At 36.8% G+C, this 20,604-nt stretch overlaps 1 protein-coding gene across 1 annotated transcript in view; it reads left to right on the top strand.

The window, feature by feature from the left end:
- CNBD1 (cyclic nucleotide binding domain containing 1) overlaps positions 1-20,604 on the top strand; it is a 502,062-nt gene that overhangs the window by 343,011 nt on the left and 138,447 nt on the right. The window contains 2 exon segments of the mRNA XM_062189512.1: positions 9,871-9,996; positions 11,841-11,973. Of these exon segments, the coding sequence (XP_062045496.1) occupies positions 9,871-9,996; positions 11,841-11,973 (259 nt within the window).

Raw genomic sequence — 20,604 nt, 5'->3', positions numbered from 1 at the left:
CATAAGTGATGGTGGAAGGAAGGAGTGGTTATGAATAGATACCATCAAAGCAAGGTAAAGGTCTCCAGACCAAGGACTACATCTGGCTGACTAGAAATGAGGAACAGATGACCTTTAGGCAAAGGAGACACAGGCTGCCCCAAGGTCTGAGGACAGCATGCAACATAAAACAAAGGTGTTTACACTTGGCAAGTGAGTAAGCTTCTCCCTTTACACCCCCAAGGAGAGTATGGCATCAGTTTGGCCCTGCCTGTGTGCATCAGCCTTTACTGTACTCAGTCTAAACTGGGCCTCAAAATTGGGATCCCTTAGCCCAGATTGCTCTCAAGTTGTTATGGACTGACCTGTGTCCCTACCAAATTCAGACTGGGACTGAGGAAAGAGGGCCTTTACAAAGGCGATTGAGATACAACGAGGCTGCTGGGTGCTCCCTAATCTATTCCGACTTGTGTCCTTGTAAAGGGGGATTGGGAAACACAGTGAGCACCCAGGAATGTGTGTGCATGGAGGAAAGACACGAGCCATTCACGGCAAGAGGGCAGCTGTCCAGAAGCCCCCAAAATAGTTCTCGGGATTAGAAGTTACCCTTGGTGACACCTCGATCTTTGCCTTGCAGTGTTCAGACTGTGAGAAAGTAAATCTCTATTGGTTACTCCATGTAGTTCGTTGGTATTTTGTGATGGCAGCCCAAGCCCCCTGGACTGCTTCAAGATGTGTACTTTTACGTGAATCAGTTAATCAACTCCAGTTTGTGCTGTACTGTCAAAACCCAGACATGACGATTTTCTTTCTAGGTGCAAGGAGATGAGATGAGCTGAGCTTCCCTGCAAAATGCCATAATGCCTTGTGGGCAGTCAGAGATTCTTTCTATTCTTGGTTCATTACACAAGCTGCCTCCAAGGAGCTCTCCTGTGGAGGCAGTTTTCAAGCAAATGAGATCCCTGTGCCACCCTCACTGTCCCACACAGCTTCTCCTAACTGGAATGCATGTTATAGATTCCTTCCCCACTTTGGTCCTAAGGCCATCATCACCTCGCCCACAGGAGGTCTTTGCAGTTGTCCACTGAGGGTCACCTGGAAGAGTGTCATCCTGTTACTGTGCTTCGTGCCTTCCACTCCTTCTGACAGCTTCTTCAGTTCTCCACTTAGCACATCCTGAGTTAAGCCAATGCCAGAAAGTTCCAAAAGCCCCAGTGCACACTTAGCGATCTTGTCCACCTGTTGCAATGTGGCCCCCAACTGCACTCAGTCAACACCAGGAAGAGTCCACAGCTAGGAGTATGCCGGGGAGACAAAATCCTGCAGGGAGCAAACATGACCCTCTCAGCAGAATGATCCTGTCTACGTACACTGCATCAAATGTACAGCTGTCTTGCAGCTGGCTCCTGAACACTGTGAGGGCCTGTGGAGTCCCCACTGGCTGGTGCCTCTAGATCTCACTGAACATCAGGTTCAGGAGATGCAGCCTTTTGAAATCCAGGAGCTTCTCCAAGTCCAACAGAGCCAAGCAGCAGGTAAACTGAGTCAGGTTGAACTGTGTTAGCCACTGGCTGGGTCCTGCCCATCTAGTTCTTCTCAAACCCTGAGCCACAGTTGATGATGATGTAAAACAAGGTCTTAGACAGCAAGCCTAGAAAACATTGTTTATTTTCAGAGAAAGACATTGGCTTAAACATAGACAAAAACATTTATGGACAGAAATATTCAATGTCAAAGATGAAAAGTCCTTCCTTTAAAAAGATTTATTCATTTATTTGAAAGGCAGAGTTACACACAGAGAGAGGGAGAAACAGAGAGATAGTAAGGTCTTCAATCCACTGGTTCACTCCCACAAAGGCTGCAACACCTGGAGCTGGACCAATCAGGAGCCAGGAGCTCCTTCCAGTTCTCCCATGTGAGAACAGGGCCCCAAGCACTTGGGCCATATGCAGATTTCCCAGGTGCCTTAGCAGGGAGCTGGATTGGAAATAGAGCAGCCAGGACTCAAACCAGAGCCCATATCTGATGCCTTCACAGCAGGCCATGGGTTTATTCACTATGCCAAAGCACTGGCCCCAAAAAGACTTTCAAAATGAGCTTAGGTGTTGTGTAATTCAAATGTAGAAAACCCAAACAGGTTTCTTGTGGAATTTGAAAATATGATTCTGAAAAGCATGCCAAAAGAACAAAAGTCTAAGAAAACCTATATATTTCTGGAGAAGATTCTTAGGAAGGAACTTCTATCAGATATCAAGACATAAAATAAAGCTTCAATAATTAATGTGCCATACTCATAGTTTATAGGTAAACAGACTTACAGCCAAGGGAGTACATAAATTAGATCTACGCATGTAAGCACTTCTGTTGTGAAGCGGTGACAGGAAGAACAGAGGGGAAAGTGGTGGAATGATTTCTTAATTTGGGCTTGAACAGTTGTGTACCTATGTAGATAGAAAAGATAAAACTACTTGCCCTTTCACACTGAGCATAAAAATCAGTTTGGAATTAGAAATTTAATTATTAAAAATTTTAAATGTTTCAGAAGATTAAGTGGTAGATTTTCCTCCTGATACCATGATAGCAAAGCTTCTTTTTTTTTTTATTTTTTTTTTTTTTTATTTTTGACAGGCAGAGTGGACAGTGAGAGAGAGAGAGACAGAGAGAAAGGTCTTCCTTTTGCCGTTGGTTCACCCTCCAATGGCCACCGCGGTAGCGCACTGCGGCCGGCGCACCGCGCTGTTCCGATGGCAGGAGCCAGGTGCTTCTCCTGGTCTCCCATGGGGTGCAGAGCCCAAACACTTGGGCTATCCTCCACTGCACTCCCTGGCCACAGCAGAGAGCTGGCCTGGAAGAGGGGCAACCGGGACAGGATTGGTGCCCCGACCGGGACTAGAACCCGGTGTGCCGGCGCCGCAAGGCGGAGGATTAGCCTGTTGAGCCACGGCGCCGGCAGCAAAGCTTCTTAAATAAGATATTTTCAGAGACAAACTATCAAAAAATGTTTTTTAAATCATGATTGATTTGTTCATCCAAAGAAACTTTAATGAAATTAAAAGTCAAAATACAGATAAATGCAATATACTACATGACAAAGTATTGATATCTGGAATATGTAATGATGTAAAAATCAGGAAGAAAAGTAATGAAAAATGCAAAACAAATAATTTGATCTTTTACAGAACAGAAACTATGAATAAGGAATTGGTATGCACAAAGATACTCATAGCATGTTAGCAACTGAGTATATATACAATGAATAATTTTTACTTTTGAAAGTAAGCGTGAATACATAACGAAAATGTACAATAAACATTTCTTATCACAGAATTTGCAACTATGGAAGATTGTACAATACAGAAATCTGAGAAGTGTATAGAAACAAGTCTTTCACATGTTTGTAGTGCTGGTAGGAGCCTAAGAAGTTCATTTTGGAAAACAGATTGATTATCAAGTGTTAACATAGCGTATAACTTGTATCCTCAGATCCATATCTTACAGAAATCATTATACTCATATAGAATGGGGAAACATGGATGCTGCCATTGTTTTATGTTACTTATGCAATGTGTTTACTTATGTTTTCATGTTTACTTTCAAAAACCTTAGTCCTTAGCAAAACAGAGATTAATGTTTACATTAATAACACTATATAATGTGAATAAGTTGATAGAACTATGCTATATTGTATAGAGTTATATGAAATTGTGCTTTTTAAAAAAGATTTATTTATTTATTTGAAAGAGTTACACAGAGAGGGGGAAGGCAGAGAGAGAGAGGTCTCCCATCTGATGGTTCACTCCCCAATTGGCTGCAAAGGCTGGAGCTGTGCCGATCCGCAGCCAGGAGCCAGGAGCTGCTTCTGGGTCTCCCTTGTGGGTGCAAGGGCCCAAGGACTTGGACCATCTTCTACTGCTTTCCCAGTCCATAGCAGAGAGCCGGATCAGAAGTGGAGCAGCTGGGACTAGAACCAGCGTCCATATGGGATGCTGGCGCTTCAGGCCAGGGCATTAACCTGCTGTACCACAGCGCTGGCCCCGCAAAGTTAAAAAAAAAAAAAAAAATCCAGATAATTAGAATAGTGACTTAGTGACTAACGTTAACTGAATGGGAACAAAATATTGTTCCTTCAGTCAGAGTGGCACACAAGATGAATGTAAACTAGCATAACCATTATGGAAGACAGTATGGAGATTCATCAGAAATTTGAAAGTAGATCTATCATATGACCCAGACTTCACACTCCTGGATTTACCCAAACAAATGAAATCAGTATATAAAACAGTTACCTGTACCCCCATGTTTACTGCAGCTCAATTCACAATAGCTGAGATATGGAATCAACCAGATGTCTATCAACTGATGACTGGAAAAAGACAATGTGGTGGGGCCAGCGTTGTGGCATAGCAGGTAAAGCCAGCATCTGCAGTGCCAGCATCCCACATGGGCGCCAATTCAAGTCCTGGCTGCTCCACTTCCGACCCAGTTCTCTGCTATGGCCTAGGAAAGCAGTAGAAGATGGCCTAAATCCTTGGGCCCCTGCACCCACATGGGAGACCCATTAGAAGCTCCTGGCTCCTGGCTTCAGATCAGCGCAGCTCTGCCCATTGCGGTCATTTGGGGATTGAACTAGCAGATGGAAGACCCCTCGACCCCTCTGCCTCTCCTTCCCTCTGTAACTCTTTCAAATAAATAAATAAATCTTTAAAAAAAAAGACAATGTGGTATATATAAACTATCAGCTACTACTCAGCTGCAAAAATGAATGAAATCCTGTCTTTTGCAAGAAAATGGATGCAACTGGAGACCATTATGCTTAGTGAAATAGACCACTACCCAAAATATTATTAATGTATGTTTTCTCTGATATATGCCAGTTAATATAGACTGAATATAGTCCTACAAATGTATAGGACTGAAAGAGAAATCTTGGGATATAATTGTTCTTTTTAACCCTTTTTTATGCTCCTTGGAACTGTGAACATCCTACTTTTTACTTGTTGAATTATGCTTAGTGGTGAATTAAGCCTGTGATTAAAGAGTTGAAAAATTATGTCATTGTAAAAAGTAATGAAAAGAATAAAAAAGGGAAAGAGAAGGGTTGGGTGAGGGAGGGAAGGAAATATGGTTATCTTCTTTCAACTGTACCTATGAAATACATGAAATCTGTTCTCTTTATATTAATAAAAGTCCATTTGTCATTATTTTTATATACTCCTTACATATTGAAAAGTTAAAGAATGGCTGGACAATTATAGAAGTAGAGAATGTAGTTAAGAAGCTTATAGCTCTTTAATGGTGAATATTGAAAAGGTCAAATGCAAATCAAGGTACTTATTTTAACTAAGTAAAAATGTAAATATTAAATCTTTCACATTGAAATTAGGCTGACACAGTTATTTCACTTTATATCTGGGCTTACTCAACTGAAATTTCTTTATAAGTCCACTTTAAACTCAGAATAAATGGAAATATGAGCCATCACGTTCAGTTTATGTGGGGGAACTGTTCTAATTTGAATAAAAAGTCAGGAGTGATGTTTCTGGTTTATTAGAAAAATTCTATGTCAAGCTACCAAAATGTGTTCATCTTTTATATATATACAATTAAAATCACATCAGCGCCATCAGCATGTAAGTAGATAAACCATATAGCAAATGATGTTAATTCATAAGCAATTTTAGTTTCATGACTGCAATAGCTAATGAATTTGTACTGAGCACTTGTGAATGAAAGCATATAAAGTATGCATTCAACATATGCTCCATTGATTTTTTATGACCTTTATACACCAATTTTAGTAGGTTATGATTCCATAAAATAGACACATACATACTTCTTTAATTGACACTAAATTTCAGATTATGTGAAAATATTTTTAGGTTTCAGTTTTTCTTTCCATTTAATTATTATATATATGGTACTTACATTTGTGTATTTTGTGCTATAACTTCTGGGTATGAAAGAGTAATTTCACTAGATAACAGGCTGGAATGATAATTTCCATTGAATTGCTCTGTTCTCCATATCAGGCAGATTGATTTCCTCTCTCAGAAAATTTTATAACAAGGTGCTACAACAATTTTTTGTAAAAATCAGCAAATGTATTTTATTTGCCTCAAATTGTATTTGTTTAATGAATTGGTTCAATTTTTGAATATATACACCTGGTTGAAGTAAGCACTCAATCTTTCCAAATGAAACACATGAATGTGCTGAATCATTCAAGGATCTTTCTTTGGAATTCGATTTAGTCAATTAAGACTCACTGGGGATATAACAAAACACACACACACACACACACACACTATATCTCCTTAGTTACTTAAGTTTGCTAAATCCCTCTCATTCTCTTTTTCTCTCTCTCTCCCTCTGTGTGTGTGTGTATGTATATGTGTGTATATATATTATATATATATGTATATATATAATATATATATATATAAAATTTAAGTTGGCCAGTTAGGAGTCAATAAATAGTGCTCCCCTAAACTTCTTGTACATATATCCTTAAAAATTCATTTATTTCTATATGATAGATTCCTAGGAACTGTGTTTCTGAATTAAATGTTGCATGGAAGTTTTAAAGTTTATTTTATTAGATGTTTCCAGATATTTTCCCATTTTTCAATACTTTTTAATGTACAGAGTTATGCATGAAAGTGTCTCCTCAATCCATTATATTAAATTGTCATTAATACATTAATTATATTTTCTATCTCCTGGTGAGGTTGAAAATTATTATTTTTTTAAATATTTATTTATTATTTATTTGAAAGTCAGTGCTGCACAGATAGAGGAGAGGCAGAGAGAGAGAGAGAGAGAGAGAGAGAGAGAGAAGTCTTCAATCCGATGGTTCACTCCCCAGTTGGCTGCACGGCCAAAGCTGCACTGATCTGAAGCCAGGAGCCAGAAGCCACCTCTGGGTGCAGGGGCCCAAGGACTTGGGCCATCTTCCACTGCTTTCCCAGGCCATGGCAGACAGCTGGATCCGAAGTGGAGCAGCCAGGACTAGAACCAGTGCCCATGTAGGATACCGGCACTTCAGGCCAGGGTGTTAACCCGCTGCGCCACAGCATTGCCTCCTATTCTTTTGTGTGTAGTTATTTTGTTTTTCTCTTCTGTAAATTGTTGATTGGTTTAAATATATTTGTCCCTTTACTAGAATAATTTGTGCTTTTTTTTCTCTTCATATAAACTATAGGTGTTTATTTGACATTTTAGGTATTTACCCTACTATAGCAAATATTTCTTATGACATCTCTTTTTAAATTTCTACAGTATTAATTTTTTTTAATTAAACTTTTATTTAATGAATATAAATTTCCAAAGTACAGCTTGTGGGTTACAATGGCTTCCCCCTCCCAAAATTTCTCTCCCACCCACAACCCTCCCCTTTCCCGCTCTCTCTCCCCTTCCAATCACATCATGATTCATTTTCAATTCTCTTTATATACAGAAGATCAATTTAGTATATATTAGGTAACGATTTCAACAGTTTGCCCCCATATAGTAACACAAAGTGAAAAAAAATACTGTTGGAGTACTAGTTATAGCATTAAATAAGAGTGTACAGTACATTAAAGACAGAGATCTTACATAATATATATTTTTTAAAAAATTAATTTTCTATGCCATTTCCAATTTAACACCAGGTTTTTCCTTTTTTCATTTGCAATTATCTTTATATACAGAAGATCGATTCAGTATATAATTAGTAAAGATCTCATCAGTTTGTACCCACGCAGAAACACAAAGTGTAAATATACTGTTTCAGTACTAGTTATAGCATCACTGCACATTAGACAACACATTAGGGACAGATCCCACATGGGATGTAAGTACACAAACCTGAATTAAGAAATACTATACAAAGGTTTCTATTTTAATAATAGCTTATAAGGAATTCAGACTCACATGCTAAACAATTAGAAAAGTTGGAAGGAAACATGTAAAAAACACTTCATTGAAGTTATAGATAGCAAATAATACAGTGCTGGGTGAATCTGAAAAGAAACAATAAAGGAGTATACCATATCTTGAGCTGGAATATAAAATACAAACATTATTCTGTGGGCCTCCTCAATTGGAAAACTCACCTCTTCCCTCAACTTTGGAAAACATGCTTCCATTTTTATTTCATGCCATCTTTCTTCCATTTTTCTGGTGTTTTCTGGAAACCATATGTCTGTCTTTCCACATTTACTAAAATTCCTGTTTATTTTCATTCCTTCTTCATTATATATTGTATATATTGTGTACTGGATAATTTTCATGTTTTATCTATGTCATGAAAACTTTCGTTAGTTTCTAATGTAGAAATCAAGTGTCCAATAAATTTTTATTTCAGTAGCTTTTACTTTATAGAAGTTTAATTTTGTTCTTTTTCAAAAATGCTTCTTTTGCTTCCATCATGTCATACTCTGATTTTATGTATATAGCTTGTTTTATATTGTTCATTTTTCCTACTTTTTTTTGATTGTGAATTTTGTATCTTCTGAGTTTTTAATTGTGATTTTTGTCATCATCAGGTATTGTTTTCTTTTCTTTTTTTTTTTTTTTTGACAGGCAGAGTGGACAGTGAGAGAGAGACAGAGAGAAAGGTCTTCCTTTGCCGTTGGTTCACCCTCCAATGGCCGCCGCGGCCGGCGAACCGCACTAATCCATAGCCAGGAGCCAGGTGCTTTTCCTGGTCTCCCATGGGGTGCAGGGCCAAAGCACTTGGGCCATCCTCCACTGCACTCCCGGGCCACAGCAGAGAGCTGGCCTGGAAGAGGGGCAACCGGGACAGAATCCGGTGCCCCGACCGGGACTAGATCCCCGTGTGCCGGCACCACAGGCAGAGGATTAGCCTATTGAGCTGCGGCGCCGGCAAGGTATTGTTTTCTAATAGGAATTCTTTTCCCCCTGAAAAAAAAAATATATATATATATATACATATATATATATATATATATATCCTAAAGTTTATACCTTTTTGGATGCAGTGGCTTTTCCAGCTGTTTACTTGTCTTTACCATAATTTTCTAGATTTGATTATTATCGTATGGGTCAATGCATCCATACACATTGTAAATGTATACTCCTAATTTTGTGATATTCTGCCTACTTCTACAGCTGGAAGGAAGGCCTACATGTGGCTTTTTATTTGGCAGGTAGTTTTTCTTGCTTCTCTTCCACATGTGGGACAACACCCCGCGTTCCTACACCTGACACAAGAGTACTGAATACCAGTTCCATGCTATAAGTGATCCCGAGTGTTGTCTCTTCGTCCCACATGTATGACAAGCCCAGCTGGCTAGACCTGGACCACTCTGACTTCAGTACTGATATTTTAAGTTTCTTTTTTCCATCTTCACTTGCAGATTCAAATCTAGTTGTACATTTAGTTAAGAAAAATATAATCAGACTTTGTATGGATTTAAAGTAGAATAGTGGAAGTCCTCACATATTACCTTGGATAGTCATACTGACATGGAATTTTCCTTAGATAGCTCAGGTGGCTTTGTATGCCTCTCATATAAACACAGTCTTCACATGCTCTTCAGTTTGTCCAAGTCAAACATGAATGCAAATCCTCTGTGCAGCTATTGTCTCCTTATATCCTTATAACTTAACATATGTATTCTAGGGGAATATTTTTCCATGGTTAAGATTTATCTTTCACATATTAAATTAGGGTCCCTATTAGAATATGTATATTGGTAAATGATAGATATGCACTAACACTACCCTCACTTTTGTTATTACTCAATGCTACCAGTGGCCTTCCTTCATACAGTTGGGGTTTGAATTTCAATTCCTATTGTAGACTCACTTAGTTATTGCCACTCTCACAGGCATTTTTACAGTGATGAGTGGTAATGAAGTTTTAGTTGCCTTTGCTTTTTACAGCTTGGACAATGGAGTACCTTTGGGTCCCTGGAGACTGAATTAGAACCACAGTCTTTCTCAGTGGTGACAGAAGAGGAGTGTGAAATTCTGAAAATCCCTGCAAAGGAGTATGCAAAGTTAAAATTGGTATGACTACACCTAACCTATATATTCACACCCCATGTGCATAAATTCATGATTTGTTTTTCCTGTCTATAAAACAATGCCCGTATTTTTCTTGTGTCTTAAATTTGACTTTACCTGTAAACTACAGTTATGTGGCTTTGATTGCACCTGTTTCTATTGGGAGTGGGAAATTGAAGTGGAAACAAAGGTCTCTATAAATAGGCCGGCGCTGAGGCTCACTAGGCTAATCCTCCGCCGGCGGAGTTCTAGTCCCGGTCAGGGCGCCGGGTACTAGTCCTGGTTGCTCCTCTTCCAGGCCAGCTCTCTGCTGTGGCCCAGGAAGGCAGTGGAGGCTGGCCCAAGTGCTTGGGTCCCTGCACCTGCATGAGAGACCAGGAGAAAGCACCTGGCTCCTGGCTTCGCGCCGGCAGTAGTGGCCATTTGGGGGGTGAGCCAATGGAAAGAAGACCTTTCTCTCTGTCTCTCTCTCTCTCACTGTCTAACTCTGCCTGTCAAAAAAAAATCTCCATAAATATGTTTTAGGTGTATTTTTGAGTATCCTTTGTTTTTATAAATTTTAAACACATTCATCATTCATTTATTAAGAATATATGTGTTGGATATCAGCTATTTCATTTACCAGGAGTACTTGATAATCACATAGAGAGTAGTACTAATGCTGTTCAAATCTGTAGCTTACCTCAGAGGAAACCATTTTCTTTGAAATGATTGGCATGCTCTTTCATCAAAATCCATAGCTGCATGCATAGGTGATTATACCTAATTTACTTAAATTTGAATAGTTTATTCTCTTTTACTCAAATCCAAAGGCTTCTCTACTAGTTCTCTTTCCTTAGTTGACAGAGGAAATTTGTATGACTGATAGGACTGAGATATTCTATGGTCCTGTTGTTTCAGTTTTTCTATTTTTTTATTTACTTATTGGGAAGGTAGGATGACTGAGAAAGAAGGATGGAAAGATGGAAGAATAGAAGGAAGGAGGGAGGGATGGAGGACAGGAGGGAGAAAGTGAGAAACAGACAGATCAATCTTCTGTTTTGGTTCAGTCCCCAAACAGCCAAAACAGCCAGGGCTGGGTCAGGCTGAGTCTAGGATGCAAGAACTATACGCAGGTCTCCCATGAGGGAGGAAGGGGCCCACGTACTTGGACCATCTTCTTCCACTGCGTCCTATGCACATTAGCAGAGTTGGATTAGAAGTAGAATGACAATGGACACTCTGATGTGGGATGCTGGGATTATACACAGTGTTTTAAATTTCTGTGTGACAGCACCAGCCACTGTAGCTTCTCTTGATATAGGGTCTCCCTTGTAAAGGCCTTGCAGTTCTGTGTAAGCCACATATGGGTACACATGTTGGATGGAGATGGGAGGCGCCCACCTCTTTCTATTAGTTCTAATTGTGGAGATTTCTTTTGATATGTTGGTCTCAGTATCAGTGGTAGAGATGACTTTCTTGGAATTCAATTTCATTCCAAATCCCTCATGTCAGTTTGTTCTATTTTTCAGAGTGGCTGGCTTTAAAAAATGTTTAATATGTTTTGTGTCTGTTTTCCAAATTTTGGTACCACTTACTTAAAATAAAAATCTTTGATATTAAGCTTGATTATTACAAGATTTTTTTAGATACTTATATTAGGACAAGATATTATGAAAGGTGGGAAAATATAATTTTAGTAATCAGGCCTGAAGATTAAAATTTCTATATGTCTATATGGCTCTAAAATTCAATATATATTATTCTCAATTATAATTTTCTTTTTTATCCATTTGTATATTTGATATACTTGAATATCTTTTTAAATTTTTTAGTGTTAGAAATGTGATAATGGTTTTATTTTTCAGGAAATGATAAAACATGAAAATGTACAAAAGTTTAAATTAATCCATAAGTGTCCATATTATGAAGAGTGGCCTACTTTATCCATAAATGAACTAGTTGCACTCATCAAATGGAAAAAATTTCCTCCAGGTCATGGTGAGTTTAATGCAATTTTAGATCATCTTATTTATATAACATGATGTTAATACAATTTGTAATTCTTTATAGTTTTTAACATTTTCATATAGTATTTATTCATTGGGCATTCTGTAACTTATTTAAAGATATTCTATAGCTTGTATATTTCCATTATTTCCTGTTTTTTTTTTAATTAAAAATAATGCTGTAGTGCTGGAAGAGTAGTCTCAGAACCATCCTTGCTTTCACGTCTCTCCATGGAGCCCATAACTCATCTCTCTTCCCCACTCTGACAGTCACAATAAGAGTCAAACTGGAAAGGGAGACATACACCCAGACCTAATAGCCATCCTCCTCCTGTTCTCCTGTTATACAATTATGTAAGCAACAAACTTGCTAATATGCACTTGTACTACACATTATCAGTAGATAAAATAAGAATTATAGATTTTCCCTTATTCAAAATGCTTGGGACTATATTTTAGATTCAATGAGCAAAGGATCCATGTCTAAACATGAGTTCATTTTTGTTTCATGTGAATATAGCACATTTAACCTGAAGGTAATTTTATACTGTATTTTAGTGTACATGTATTTAGACTGTGACTGCTGAGATAAAGTTTGATGTGGAGTTTTCCACTTGTGGCCATTGTATTTTACCTTTTAGCATTTCAGGTTTTGGATTTTCGGATTTAGGGATGCTCAGTTTGTACAGAGAAGAGAAGCCTAGATGCAGCAGCAGTTATGCACCTACATTTTCAATATACAGCATGACAAAGATGTAAGGATTTCTTGAGTTTTGTGTACACAGACATGTTAGTGGCATTGAATAGTTTTGTACAATTTGTTCATCCTTGAGAGCCAGCTTAGCAAGTGGTGCCAATACAGGAGAAACTAAATTAGGGTGGCTAATGCTTGGGGTCTTTTTTAGAAGGAAACCAGTATAGTCCCACAAAAGTCTCAAACTAAAGAGGGGATTGAAGCCTTGCTTCTATTTCTCCTCCTGTGAAACAGTAGAGGGATGAGAACCTAGAGTATAAAGGAAGAGACAATGTGTGAACGAAATTCTTCTACCCTAAGCGTATAGAGAGGCAATTGTGACATACATGTCTAAATTAAGTGTGAGCATAAAGTTCTGAAAGAATGGATGGATCTCAGTTGAAACTATTTTAATAATAAAGACATGACTGAGAAGTTATGGGATCTGGTTAAGATATTCTTTGAGAGAATCACTATACAACAGGAAAATGAGGTTCTGCTTTGCACAGTGCATAGGATTCTTTAATTAGAAAGAAGCAAATATCATTAGAGGAAAGTTTGTATGCTCCAAGAAACAAAGATACTCAAAGATACAAGGATTGTAAATATTTTCCTAAATTTATTCTAAATTTGCTGTCAGTTCTTATATTTCATTTATCATTTTTGAATATAGAACATTTAAATCATGTTTGGTCAAGTGAATGTATATATTTTTTCTGTTGCTTATGAAATTAAACATTAGTAATATGTTTATTCATGAAATACTTTTCCTAGTGAAAGGCCTTTTTAGGTCAAAACTATATGTGGAGAGAAAGTAGGACTTTGACCTTTTAAGAGTTGGGAATTTACCATTTCCAAATTTAGCACATTTGTTTCTTAGAAGTATTTTTAAAATGTAGATATTTTGGATGTGTTATGAATTCCCTTTGTATCATAAATATCAAATATTGGTGCTTGCCTCATTTCCAGGGCTATTTTGTACAAGAAATTATAGCTAAGGTTTAAATTTAAATCTAAAATTACATTAATATTTTGGAGCTGATCAAAAAGGAGGAAAGAAACCGTATGAAATCTATTTTAAATTATGAGAGGTAAAAGGATGTGAAACTTGAAAATTGGGGGTTGTGCTTTTGCCATATTTGATTACTAATGATAACCAACTGCCTCTCAATCTAAAATATCAATCAAAACACTTAAATTTAATTTCAAAGAGCTAAAAGGTACTGAAAGAACATGCATTGTTTCTCAGAGTAATGTTGAATTCAAGTTCTTTTTGTAAATGTCTTAAAAATGATGGTGATGTTTGCTGAAATATCTATTGGCTTGAAAATCTGTGATTGTATTGAATAATGCAAAAAACTTACATTTTCCCACTCCATCTCAAACATACAATTATGGATACTTACACAGTTTTAGAAAAAAACGGTTATCCTTTTTATAGAAGAATGACAATTTGATCTAATGAACATTAAAATATGTTTCAACATCGAAATACTGTGATTCTTATCAATAAACATATGTAGGTGAAGAATATGTCCTGACAAATTAACCTGATTTTCTTTTATTGCAATGACAAACTTGATATATCAAAGAGAAGCATTGGGTATAATACTTTCTATCTTAAGATCATTTTTGAGTATTGAGTAGAAAATATAGAGAATGTATCCAAATTATACTTAGAGTATCTGGGTTTAAAATGAGCAATAGTGTGATTTCCAAAGCATAATTATGAGTGCTTTGATCTTATGTTAGGAATATATATTGGATGAAGTTTCAGAGGGGTTTAGTTAATTATTTGAAAGCTTAATAGCATTTAGGATTAATCCTTGGCAACATATGAAGTAAGTAAAGCTTGTTTCTGGGTCTATTTTCTTTGTTAACTTCTCAAGTCTTTCTACTTTTGCTTTAGAAGCCATGGGATTCTAACTCTAATGGTTGTGTGCAATGTTGCTTGCATTGAGGGCTGTCAGGTTTATAGCACAGCACCTAAAATCTTCCCAGGTGTTAGTCTTTCAAAGTGTAACTGAATGGAAAATAGCAACCAGCTTATCTCAGTCCTCAGCATTTTCCCATGTGCATTATGTATAAAAGGAAAAAATGATAAATTGGAAAACATTTACCTTTCTATGTATATTTTGTTATCTTGCTTTTATTGGTAAGCTTCATTCTTCTTCTTCTGGCAATTGATAGAGCAAGTGTGATAATTATGGAGATGGAAAAAAGTTACAGCAATCGATTTATACCTGGAAGGTAAACTCTATAAAATATGAGTAATGACACAAATGATAATAGTAGAAAATATATCTAATCATCTCCCATCAAAAGTGTAGCACTTTAGATATCGATTATGTTTTGAAACCTCCCTAGAGGAAGTCTGAAGTTCTGGACTCTAAATCCCAACATCTTTGCATAGCAGTGTCTGTCATGTCTTTGTACTCCAGAGGTAATCAAAACTTTTTGTCCCAAGAGACATCCTTGGTCATACCAGAACCTCAATTGTGATTGTAATGTCTTTTTCCCTCCATTTATCTCTTACTGATAGCTTGTCAATATTTTCTATATAACATGTTCATTTCTTTATTTTTACTATATTTAATATTTCTTTAATGGTTGCTCTACAGTTCGCTGTATACATATCTACTTAATAGAACTGACTTCAAATTTCTACCATTTTAATTTCATTTGGATATAGAAATATTACCATTGCATAGTTCTGTTTCCTTTGCCTCTCTTATATACTCTTATTGTTATACATATTACAACTATATTTGTTATAAGTACAATAACACCTTGTTAATATTTGACATAATTTATATTTAAAGAAATACAAAAAAGAGCAAATGTAAGTATATTGCAAAAGTTACTGAAAATGCATTCTTTGAAAAACTATATATAAATTACAAAATTTTGCATCAAAATAAACATTTGTACAAATTTTTTGTATTTATTTTTGTTTATCTGCAACACACACACACAGAAAAAAGCACAGAGAGATCTTCCATTCTCTGATTCATTTCCACATACTTGCAACAGCCAGGCTTTAACCAGTTGAAGAGCAGGAGTCTGAAACTCAGTCTGGGTCTCCCATGTGAGTTGCAGGGACCCAAGTACTTGAGCATCACCTGCTGCCTCCAGAGTGTGCACTATCAGAAGCTAGAATCAGGCTCTGGACCTGAGACTCAAACCCAGACTCCCTGGTACAGGATGTTAATGTTCCAAGCACTATCCTTCCCACTGTGCCAAAAGCTCACCCCAAACTTATTTTTCAATTCAAAATTTTCATAGACTATTTGATTTGCCCTTGAATGGTTTGCAAGTCTCAATTCAGGACAGCTGATCAAACAGCCCAACTCAAGTCAGACGCCTACCTGTGTGCACCAGGAGCTCAATCAAAACTGTAAAGAGTAGGGAGCATTTTAAATGCTATATGCATATGCTTTGGCATGATGCTGTAAGTAACATGACCTCATTAAAGTTTTTGAATAACAGAAGAGCTCTGAAAAGGTAAAATTCTAGAATGAATCAGGCAATGCAATATGAATGATGGCTGAAAGGAGAATGTTAGTAGAAAACCACAACAGTTACAAGTCTCTTTTGGTAGTGTAGAGGCGATGGAATAAAAGGTGAGGGTGACACTCACAATGGAAATAAGTTAATGTGAGAAGCATTTTAATTCTTCAGAGCTATTATGCACAATATTTCCAAATACATTTCCAGTATTCCGTAACACCATGGGCTGGCGGTCTACATATATAGGAGATGTTTTGATGTTTTAGAACTGCACAGATGTGTGTGCATATATCAGCCTCCACACTTCTGCCAGGCAATCATAGGTTTAAATGAAGCAGAGTTGTCACTCACCGCCACCTATAGAGATAGAACAGACTTTTACTAGTATTTCCCAGAGATATTTACCTACAGACCACCTACAGCCCCAAAAGAATATTATGAGTGTAGATTGATTCTTGTTTTTAGCGCTTGTCTATAGTCCTGTTGGAAAGTGCTCTTTATCTTGTTGAACATTCTAGTAAGTGGTGCATTAAGCCTCTGATTATAGAGTAAATTGAAATTCTGCTATTGCAAAAATTAAAAATAAAGGAAGGGAGGAGGGAGGACTAAGGGAGAAAGAGAAGGAGAGAAGAAGGGAAGTATGGTTGTCTCTTAGAACTGTGTCTATGAAATACATGAAATCTATTCTCTTTATATTAATAAAAATTTTTAAAAGTTAATGGGAGAATTGCTTTTCAATATTATTTCCCCCCAGATCCTAAAGATAGCTTCCTGCATAGAACTTTGCCTAAAGATAGAGATTTGCAATTTACATTTTCATTGAGATTTCTAGAATATGAAATCATTTGTTCTTGTTCCCAAATTTAGAAAAGCAGAATATTTTCCTTGCACTCTTTCTTTAGTCATTAAAATTCAAACACTAGTTGTTACCTGCAAATGCTCCATGGTTGCTCAAAGGACTGCTTATCTTTTTTTTTTTCTTCATCCTTAAATTATACCTCTAATTCATGGTAATGTTGATAATTAAGGACATGTATATGTTTACTACTATACCAAGTAAATAATATTTTGCAGGACATTTAACCATAATCTAATAATTGCACATGATATTCCTGTTATAATATTTTTACAATTTAAGAAGCTTTCATTTTTTTCTATGAAGCTCATTTTCTAATGTGTCCTCCTGGCTTCATCATATACCTTTTTCATACAGTGATAACTAATAACAGAAATGTAAAACTGTATAAAAATTACTAATTTTATTAACTCTATGAAAATAACATCTCATTATAAAAGCTTTAATAATTTATTCAGAAATATTATATCTAGAATTATCATTAGAATATAATGTTTTGTTAAAATTTGCATTTGAAAGTTTGCTTTTTTCAAGTTCAGAGTTGGTGAACTCAAGGGGCTTCCATAGCCTAGACAGCTCATGGCAAGAGTCTCGGGTGATTGCTGATGTCATGAATAAGAGTGCCAATTTTTAAATCAACAACGGGAGTCACTGGGTACATGCTCCCCATGTAGGATCTCTGTCCTTAATGTGTTTTTCTATGAAACTTAAAAACAACACTACTAGTCGAACAATACCCTATACCTTGTGTGGTTGTGTGAATGCAGCCTTTGAAATCCTTGCTTAGTATATACTAATTTGATCTTCTGTATATGAAGGTAATTGAAAATGAAACACATGAAGGGCGGGATGGGAGAGGGAGTGGGAGAGGGGAGGGCCGTGGGAGGGAGGGTGGTGGTGGGGGGAGCCACAACAATACAAAAGTTGCACTTTGTAAATTCACATTTATTAAATAAAAAAAGGAATTTTGTTTGCTTCATAATTATTTTCCCCTAATATATAATATGTAGATCTGGATAACTGTTAATTAATTTTTTTAAAACTAAGTCTTACATTTATTAGTGTATGGTTGCAAAAATCTGAAAATTTAGTCATTAGCAAGTGAAATGCATTGCTAATAAAACCTACACATGTTTGTTGATTTAGAAAATCCATCTGGGAACATTCTTATTCAGTCGACATAAAACTCACACTTGAAAACTTGTACCCATTTGAACAGCATGATGGATAAAATATCATGGTGTGGTTTTACTACTTCTTTTACTATCGTGAAAGGCTGAAAAAGGACTTCCAAAGATAGATTATTTAATCCTATATTCTATGAATATTCATATGGATGTCAAAAGGGAGAATATTGTTTTATAAGGCAAAAGTGTGTTAACAGGATACTTTTTCTATTTTATTTATTTTTTAAAAGTTGTTTTTATAAAGTTTATTTATTTGAGAGGCAGAGTTAAAGAGAGAGGAGGAGAAAGATAGAGGGTTCACTCCCCAAACAGCTGCAATGGAGGGAGCTGGGCAGATCTGAAGCCAGGAGCCAGGAACTTTTTTGACATCTCCCATGTGGGTGCAGGGGCCCAAGCACTTGGGCTGCCTTCCACTGCTTTCCCAGGCCATTAGCAGGGAGTTGGGTCAGAGTGGAGCAGCCAGGATTTGAACTGGAACCCAAATGGGATGCTGGCACTGCAGGAGGAGGCTTAACATACTACACCACAGCTCCAACTTCTATTTTATTTTATTTTTTATTTTATTATTTTATTTATTATTTATTTTATTTATTTTATTTTAAGTCAGAGAGAAAGAAGGAGATAGACCTTCTATTTGCTGGTATACTTTCCAAATTTCTGCAGGAACCATTGTTAGGCTAGGTTGAAGTCAAGATCTTGGATCACAAACTGGGTTTCTCATGTGGGTGGCAGCAAACCAAGTACTTGAGCCATCACCTGATGCGTGCAGGGTGCACATTAGCAGGCAGCTGAAGTGGCAAGTGAAACCAGGACTTGAATCTAGACACCCGAATAGGGGATATGGGTATTCCAAGTGGCATCTTAACTTCTGTCCCGAATACTTACCCAATATTTAAGGATCCTGAGGGGAGGAGCTTGTCCACAATTGTCCAGATGGGACCTTTATGCCATCACACGTATCCTCATAAGAAAGACATAGGGAGATTTGAGGGGGACATACAGAGAAGAGAAGGTTGTCTTAAATAGGACATAGAATCGAGTGATGTGGCCAGAAGGGAAGTAGTACCAGGGCATGCTAGCAGTCACCAGAAGCTAGAAAAGGAGAGGAATGGGTCCTCACCATTAAGTAGTGAGCCACTCTGTGGAATATGGCCTTGTTGGTACCTTGACTTCTGATATCTGGCCTCCAGAACTGTGCAAGAATAAATTCCTTATTTTTTTTAAAGTGACTTAGTTGTGGCAATGTTTCATTGCAGCTGTAGGGAAACAAATACATATTTGCACTATGAAACCTTTGATTTTATTTTCAATTGATCTTGCAATTGGGCAAAGCTATGTTCTAATCCATAGAATACATGCAGATATGCTTTGTAGAATGTATGTAGTCTAATTTCTTATTAAGAATTTAGCCCTCTAATTTTGTTAACAGTAAGATAAAGTTAAACAGTAAATAATAAAGTATGTGTGTATATACATGTATATATATATGTGTGTGTGTGTATATATATATATATATATATATATATTTAAACAGGTGACTTAACTAATTTCCAGCTACTGGAAAGTAATTAAATTAAAATAAATAAAGCATTCATTTATTCAAATCCCTTGGAAGCAGATAGGGTACAATTAAATACCTTTTTATAGAACACTCATCTGTTCAAATTCAGTAGCAACTCAGGAAACTTATGAAGCTCTTTATAGAGCACTTTCCCCTACATTTGTCTAGTTCCGCAAATGACCATTGTCCCTTTGTCATCACAATAATAAATTCCTACTCATGTAATTTACCTTTGTCATTCTCACTCTTGATATTTACAAGTGAAGTCTCGTTTCTTCCTACTTCTAAGCTAACATGACATAGTTTTGTGTTCTTGCATTTTAAGCAAACCAAATACATGAAAAAAAAATCATCCTCTTAACTGACAATATCTAAAAGCGATCCCTGATTTTCCAAGGGCAGTCACTCGCCACTTTCTGCTACCTCAGTGCACCACGTCAGTGTTTTGAGATAAAAATAACAAAGTGGTGCCTTACTCTAAGGCAGCAGTGCTTTCATTTAAACTGTTTTTCACTAGTGTGTGTGGGTTACATGTATAGTCTTCTGTTTCCTGGGGACAGTAGCCTCGTGCTCTCCACATGATTAGTTTTATCTTTTTGGATCTCGCCACTGCCGAGTTTATGTCATTAGCACTACTTTATGTCCTGAATTCCAAACAAATGTTTATTCAAGGCATTTACAGTTATGAGTTAATGACAAAAATGAGCATACTTCTAATCCTGTGAAATATGGTCGATATTTCAATTGCATATGAAGTGAGAAAAGTGACATTCTGC

The sequence above is a fragment of the Lepus europaeus genome, chromosome 4, assembly GCF_033115175.1.
Source record: "Lepus europaeus isolate LE1 chromosome 4, mLepTim1.pri, whole genome shotgun sequence".
NCBI lineage: Eukaryota > Metazoa > Chordata > Mammalia > Lagomorpha > Leporidae > Lepus > Lepus europaeus.
The sequence above is the reverse complement of the archived record's forward strand: the minus strand, read 5'-3'. Positions and strand labels throughout refer to the sequence as shown.